A 7888-nucleotide genomic window follows, 5' to 3' on the forward strand; every position below is an offset into this window, starting at 1 on the left:
TGGGCACGACAGGATGTCGGCTGGTGGGCTACGGAATTACGGCAGAAATGTTCCACGCCCATCAAAGGCGTCAAAGGTTTATGTCAAGCTGCGTAGGTGTACTGCGGATCAACATCAAGACAAGCATAGAATGAAGCTCTTTGGTCTATCTGTTATTATTCAAATTTCTGTTTCATTCATTTATGCGTTCAGCAAATGTTCCAGTGTAGTTGCTTTTGCTACTATATTGTGCCCTCATGTTAACTGTCAGGTTCGTTTTTAGCAGGATACGTTTTCGAAAGTATTGCATGACAATTGTTACAAAATAAAAAAAACCCATCTAAGGGAAATAGCAGTAAAAAAGAGATCACTTTTATGTGTATAGAAATAGTATAAACGTAAGCAGGATAAAATCTGAGTTTTTTTTGCTTTGATAGAGAAACGAGAGCCTCCCGGCGACTCATGCTCTTTCTTTATACTCTCTTTCCCATATACTTTCAAAACGATTAATGGAGAATAACTACCCCTATTTATAGACAATAAATCTTTTTTTTGCAAAACTCGTTCATCCCGTATTCCCGAATTATATTATCCGAATGTTAGCCACGTTGCCACGAGGCCATACCACGCGAACGCTGCTGCTGCCGCTGCCTTCGGCTAAATGTAGTAGCAGACGTTGCAGGGCAACGCAACGAGAAATTACATTGATCATTTATAATCCCGCAAAACTTATTCTCATTGCAGACGAACCTTTTTTTGCCCTCACGATCTTGTCCAATGATTCTCACACTGCTTTCTTTACCCCGTTCCTTTATTATAGGAGAAGAGCAGGAAGCAGCAGACACACAAACCACCGCTATGGCCGACTTTGAAGGCGTTGTTGTAGCATTTCTTATCAGACTCTTATGTTTATTTCGGTCCACGAAGAGAAACAAGGAGGAAATAGAGAGAGAGAGAGGGAGAGAGAGAGAGAGAGAAAGAGAGAGAGAAAGAAATAGAGAGAGAAGTCGGGGTTAGGCAGGAGTACCACCTCCGGAGACGTTCCGATTGCGTTTCCGGCCGTCTGATGAGAGCCCAGTTCTGATGCAGCGGGGATTCAACCGTCGTTGCCGATTCTTATCTGGCTTGCACTTGCCGAGTGAATGAGGAAAAGTGCAAAAGAGATAAAAAGCTGGTTCTGGTACAAGAGGTATAGTAGTATAACGACTGTCGCCGCTTTACGCGTTTCTTGCGTTTGAGTGTGGCTATTTACCAGGAATCTAATCCTCGGCTTTAACCGCATACCACAATGCTTTTTTTTCGCTCCGCTGTACCCCCCAGAGGCACGCAAATGCTTTCCACCCTCATGGGACTAATAAACGAAGCATAAATAGAATTTGCTGGCGTTGAAAGGTATTGAGGATATCGGTAAGAAGTCCTCGCGTGCTAAGCATATGTTTATTTATTCTCTATATTCTAACATACTTCTTTGCCAGTGCAGTGTTACAAAACGATAACTTGAAAAACCTGTAAGTAATAAACAGATTACTTCACTTGCTAAACAGATAATGCACCCTCAAAAGAGCCTCAAAAATAGATTGAAAAGAAAAACAGTAAAATAAATTATTTGGTATTATGATTTTCATCGGGTTTGCCATTCGACTGACTGTAGTCATTGTAGGCCCTGCCATTTTAAGCTATTCGGACTATTTAGTTGATCCTGTCGCTTTCTAGATTGGCTCCCTACACAGTTACACTGAGTGACTTTACCATTATTCATTCAACCGTGTCCACCTGCGACCCAATTCTGTTGGACAACAGACGCAAATGCTTTGATACTGGATCTTAGCAGCAATTAACATGCCATGACTATTTACGTGCGTAGGTTACTACTCACCGGGAATAAAGCCATCAAATGTTTATAAAAATAATCAGTCAAGTTGTTCTTTTTCGTATGTACATACTCTGCTCCTCCCTTCTACTACTTCCTATAAGTGTATTTCCACATGCCAATGGCTACTAAAGGAAAACAGGTTTTGTGAAGTGGGTTAGATCATCTTCTAACGTCCTCTTCTTCTCAGTGTTCCCTATTACTTGATTCTAAATTTACTGACTACACAGATATGGAAGATAGCAGCAGTATCCATAACAGCAATATGGCCGCAACATAACTGCTCGGCTACCACTCACATACGGGGCCCTTTTTCTACAAGGCTGTGTCACGTGACTCGTACACTACTCCCAGTCTTATTACATAGTGAGAGCGTTTCAGCGGACTTCCTCATGGAGGTCATGATCATCATCATTGCCGTCATCATCACGGTGATTTTGCCACCACTTTGCGCTAAAGGGGTGCTTTGCGTATTTTCAGTTTGTTTCTCTTTTCCAGCCCTTCGATGCTGCCTACTAAGAATTTTTTCCCTGACTGTGACCGCGCACCTTTTCTTTTCTCAAGTCTCCGAATAGATGCGATCTCCACAACACGTTATCTTCTGCCTTCTCCAACCGTATCTGTTCTCTTTGTAATTCGAGAGTGCGACCGGCAGATTTTTCGTGTGATGCTTCTGTGCTAGTTTCGTGTTGTAGGCACGAAATGAAGGAAGACTAGACCAAAGAAAGCCGTACGAGACGCAAACTTTTGCGACGTGACCACTACAGCCGCCATGCAGACCACAGTCAACTGCTGGGCCATGGCAAGCCTTCACGAGAATGGAAAGAACTCGGCAACAACTCGGTTAACGTTGTACCACCTTGACGGTGGCAGGAACAGCCCGTCAGCAATTCGCTAAACAGAATAAACAGAAGTCTGATCTCTGTTCCGAACGTAAGGCGGAGTTTACTTGTTTCTTTTATCCCACTAGCCCCAGCGTAGCCCCTGCCCAGCAGTTAAATGCCTTTAGCGTCGGCGGTCTAGCTCTAACTGAAGAAAGTCTAGTTGACTGAACTAATGAATACCACTCCACTCGAGGATCTCGAAGCTTACTACCGTGCCTATGTCATATAGCAACAAGCAGATTACCTGTGTGTTATCCGGCGGTTTCCAGCGCGGCAATGTTTGGTGATGTAAATATGTCCTTGTTTTTATACCAAAGAGCGTGAACAAGGATTTTCCGTGCTGTAAGGTTATCACGCAATAACTTGCCTTAAGTAGTGCACTATTTCTTTTAAAAGTAACTGTGAAGAAAACAACAACGACCTTATGCTACTACCGCGGTGAGGATGGTTCGGGTTAAATCGTTTGTATAATGTAAATTTTGTCAGCGGTTTTACTTTAAAAAAAAAGACATTGTGGCCATACACATTTTGTTATTTCGCACAGCTGGCTCTCCAATAAGGCTTGAAAAATGATCGCTAACAATTTTCCACACGACCCATACAAAATGAAGATAACCGTTTGCCTTCGCCCTTCTACAGACAACATCGATCGCACGTAGTATTTTTGTTAAGAATTTATGGTCTAAGAAAAAAGGTAACAGGTTTCTGCAATCAGTAATTTTTATCACTTGCAGTTGTTATTTATTTGTGGTTGTTATTATTGTGCAATGATGCGTATGATTTGACAACTAACACATAGCCACACAATCGGCATATCACACGTAGCATCCTCCACAGAAATAAAGCTGAGAAACGTAACATTACAACAGACGATTCCATGAATGCACGTACCTTCACAGACACGCGCACACACATATATACACGTGTGCATATATATATATATATATATATATATATATATATATATGCACACGTGTAGCTTTAATGATTAACCACAATCAAACCATTCAAAGCTAGTGAGGTAGCCCATTGAATAATTGAGAAACACTTTAATTCTATGTGAAATATTTAATTTCATTATTGAAGCACCCGTGGCTCTTACTCCTCTTTTACCTCTCGCATTTTGATTGTCGGCCGCCGTGGGGTGGTTTTTTCAGTGATGTGCCTTCAGCGGGGTTCCAAATTCTTTATTCACTTTATTCAGCCAGTGACCGCACTACATTTCCATCTTTTGGTAATGAGAAAACGATGAAGGAAAAGTGAGATGCGAGCGGTAAGCTTAAACAGTTCTACCGAGTTAAGTTACCTTTACAATGAGAGAAGCACAGGGGTTAGACGAGAACGTGAAGTGAGTCTATACGATAGCTGTCGTACATTGTGAAGAGGTAACATCAACAGCGGCGGTCTGACCGGTTGTACATAGTAACTAACCATCGCAGTCGAAGTAAGCCCAGCGGGCGAAATTACTTCAATAAATTGTTCGGCTTGGGGAGGACCACGGAACCAATGGCCCGCGGGCACGAACTACCTCTCGCGTCGCTGTGTAGTAGAAAAGTCGAGCTTGAGAAACCGGCAGTTACCTCGCAGGTCATCGCGGATTCGCGGGTAATGAAAAGTGATCGAGAGAGAGAGGTTTTCGAATGCTCATGGGAGAGGCGCTATGTTGCTAAAAGTAGCATACCTCCATCACATGACGTAAATGACTATTCCGGTCATAGGCATAAAAGTTCAAGTGTATAATGGTCGGCGCAAGCAGATCGAGATATGCAGACATCTAATACAAACAAATTATTGCACCAACACAGCAACACGGCTACCTGGATTTGATGTATTAATGCCATTACATAACGAGGGCAAGTATGGGGGTGCATTTATACAAGCTTTTTTCCTTTGTCCCTCTTTCCAGTTACCTCACTCTCGTCAACTGAAAACCACTTACCCATAGTCAAGAGCATACAGACAGAGAGGAAGGAATTTTAGAGTGTTACTTCAGAAAGAACAGCCCCACCTTTGCATTTATTTCGTGAAACCACCGCAGACCTTTGCATTCAAGCAAACACCTGCATATTAGCTTAAAGTCCTGCTTCCCAAAAATAAACGGAGGGCCATTCAAACCTTAATATTAAGCGCTAGCGCAATAGGAGAGAAATTGTAACAAAAGGCAGAAAAATAAAGCTTTTTTAGAACATACCAGCACCCAGAAACGGCCCTCTGGATTTCGTTACTTGTACGGTTCACGTCTATTGCGCCGACTGAGGTAGCGTCTGATGTCAATGATGAAGCAACTCTGTTGCAAGATCTTATGCGACTTAAGTCGTGTCACTTCGATACTACTCCCCCCAAATTCACCCATCAAAAAGGTGTTTCGGTTGTAAGCGTTAATGATCAAAACCATTATCCTGTAAGCAACGAGTTTAGAAAAAACATGTTTGTACTAGAGAAAATGAAACAATATTATTCCTAGTTCTTTTAACAAGAGACTATTTTAATTTACTTTTAATCCGTATAACCTCATAATCATCTATTACCTTATCGAAATACCAAAATTCTTTTACTTCAATTGTGTCAACAATACAGTGATTTTTGATGGCGGTCCGAAAAGTTGAGTACGTATCATTGTTTCTTATAATGTTAGCAATTATGGCTTCGCACGAATTGTTCTGAGTTAAGAATCCTGTAATAAGATTCACCAGAGAACTTATAATGTCCCTATCAAAGACGATGTCTGCTCCTACAATGAGAACATTGTCCGAAATATGGCCCCCAACACACCTAAAAAAAGAAGAAAAATGATATTTAATATCTGAAGAGTCACTGTGTCGAAGCCGAACAGAATTATTAGGCGTGTACGAATTTCAAAACAAGTAGTAAACGTTATTATTACACCTCGTATATAAATGTCATTTATTTATTATAGTCTGTTAATTCCTGTACGGTACGCACCAATCTAATAACTGCACTCGCGCACGGGTGTCACCATTGCTTAAATTAATTTGAATATTTTCCCTTAGCGTATCGAGAACAGCCGCGTGGCAGTCGGTAAAAGTGAACGATTCGATTAAAGGCCGCGCTTTTAATACACACAGACCGGTGAGGCCAACCCCTGAGCCTAATTCGAGAATTCGCCTTCCGCTGAAATTGCCAAGGCGGAGCAGTACTTCCAAGAGGATTCTTGACGCTGGCCACGACTTCAGCCCTGTGGTTCCTTATTAAAGTATAACACAATTACCTTGCTATTAACTGTGTCATTGCTGTGCTTCCCTAACATGTTTCTAGTGAAAGCAAACACAATGCATGATACTTTCGTATTTTTCACAAATGTATATTGTTTGTTATGTCGATAACTCGCGGTTTGAAAGCCACGTTTGTATAATAGTTCCTTGACATACAGACGGAATACACTATGTTTGACCTATCAGCTAACCAAAGCATGGGGTGATTAGTTATCGAAAACTTTGTTTGCTGTTATGTTGTAAACTGCGTGTGTACGACGATTAAAAAACAGTATAAAACGTACTATTTGTATCGAAAAATTTACCCTGTGAAGCGAATGCGCGGTTTTCCTTCAGCGTAACATGGAATGGGCCACTTCCGCACTTCTCGTTTATGCTATACGTGACAAAGCCCTCATGACTTTCTGCCGACATTGCGGTGCTCAACTCTGTATACAAGGCGTCGCCAAGGTCCCAGTGGCCATCTAATCTTGAGATGAGTGTTTTCAGCACAGATAATCTGCCTTGTACAAGTGATACATTTGACAATTGAGTGCGCAATTTGATCTACCGTATCTGGTTATAGCGAGGTAAATTAATTACTTTCTCTATAGATTATTACAGTAGTTTAGGACGATTGGCTTCGAACGAAATATGTCCACGGCGTGCAGAGGCTAAATGAATAGAGAGTACTGCTCTGCAATATGGGTAATAATCGGGCATTAACACTGTTATTACCAAAGCAGCCAGTAGACTATAGCAAATACCTTCATACATGCAAAAAAAACAAGACAGGCTTTTCATAAATACACTTGAAATCGTCACGTACAGAAGAACGACAACTAAACGATGATCAAAACCAGACTATGTAAAAAAGATATGGCACTGTATATACAGATATGTAAGCAATTTTTTAAAAGCAATATTGCATTTTTATATTTTTTCAAAATGAAATCAGATCTAAATGAAGCAAGAATTGCAGGAAACACTAGGTTTCGTCTCTTTCAAAAACTAAACATAAATACTAGCTATAATAAATAGCACAAGGGTCAACCTGTAGTCTTTGTGGGGTGGAAAGGCTCTGGCGGTGGGGTTTTGGAACGCAACTTCGACCAGCATAACTTCATCGAGATCTGGTAGCAGAGCTTCCACGGCATCGGCGATTTCCCTCGCGGGTCGACAAGCCAGATACTGTTCACCAATGTTCTTGATTTTCAAGAGTATACCTTCGTTGTCGATGTCATTCTCTCGTTGTATCTTCTGCCTCGTATCCATCAGGCTGATTTTTCTGTACACCCTATTAAAATGCTTCTCTATCCTTCCAGAGAACCTCCGATACTGCACTTAATACATTCGCCTCGAAGCAACCGTTCCGTTTCTCATGTAGTTCCCGTAAGCTTTACCTTCATGTTCACATAATTATACTAGTACCATGTATTATATAGAAGCCGTCAGAATACCTTACAGGTTGTTACCTAATGCAAGAAAAAATGACGCCCCTCAGAAACTTCGAGACGAAGCTGTGTAATCAGCTGTGTAACATATTACCAAGCAACCATGTTTGGGAGAGGGCGGGCGATATGTTTGAATTCTTGGCGCCAGATGGCTCTGTCGGTTAGTGTTCACCCACTTGTTGTTGTAATCGCTACTGTTTCATTATTGGCTTATTCAAGACAAGTTCCAGCATTTAATTTCCTAGCAAAGTTTCCTATTGTAATTTACTTAATACAAACAGGAGTATCCGTTTATTTATTCGATGTAATTCTTATTATATATATATATATATATATATATACATATATATGATAGTTGAGCGATTTTTGAAAATCGGGACGCGTTACCTTGGTATAATCTAAATAATGAAGATGGCCAGATCTCATTAGATCAATTTAGAAAAAGGCCTACGTAAGCTAGATTATTTTATTCAAACTACTGAATATCGA

At 40.9% G+C, this 7888-nt stretch overlaps 1 protein-coding gene across 5 annotated transcripts; it reads right to left on the reverse strand.

Annotated features, from left to right (window-relative positions):
• Positions 1-5187: 5187 nt before the first annotated feature.
• Positions 5188-7497, reverse strand: LOC111251857 (protein-lysine N-methyltransferase EEF2KMT). 5 transcript variants are annotated; one of them, XM_022808920.2, is made up of 4 exons: positions 7000-7497; positions 6272-6430; positions 5677-5938; positions 5188-5505 (listed from the first exon to the last, which is right to left on the reverse strand). In XM_022808920.2, the coding sequence occupies exons 1-4, from the start codon at positions 7100-7102 to the stop codon at positions 5214-5216; spliced, it is 816 nt and encodes a 271-aa protein (XP_022664655.1). In that variant the 5' UTR covers positions 7103-7497; the 3' UTR covers positions 5188-5213. The 5 variants fall into 5 exon arrangements, with proteins under 5 accessions (XP_022664655.1, XP_022664654.1, XP_022664653.1 ...); XM_022808919.2 differs by having other exon boundaries at positions 6272-6469; positions 7000-7496; XM_022808918.2 differs by having other exon boundaries at positions 5677-5929; positions 6272-6465; positions 7000-7494.
• Between the last annotated feature and the right edge of the window lie 391 nt (positions 7498-7888).

Source organism: Varroa destructor, unplaced genomic scaffold (genome assembly GCF_002443255.2).
Source record: "Varroa destructor unplaced genomic scaffold, Vdes_3.0 BEIS01000005.1, whole genome shotgun sequence".
In the NCBI taxonomy this organism is placed as follows: Eukaryota; Metazoa; Arthropoda; class Arachnida; order Mesostigmata; family Varroidae; genus Varroa; species Varroa destructor.

What these genes read in the sequence shown, in the direction of transcription:
- LOC111251857 (XM_022808917.2), bottom strand. Translation starts at nt 7,220, where the DNA reads ATGGATACGAGGCAGAAGATACAACGAGAGAATGACATCGACAACGAA. An exon ending in CCACCCCACAAAGACTACAG is followed by an intron (nt 6,466 to 6,999) that starts GTTGACCCTTGT and finishes TGTACAAGGCAG; the next exon opens with ATTATCTGTGCTGAAAACAC. An exon ending in CCGCGCATTCGCTTCACAGG is followed by an intron (nt 5,939 to 6,271) that starts GTAAATTTTTCG and finishes TACTTTAATAAG; the next exon opens with GAACCACAGGGCTGAAGTCG.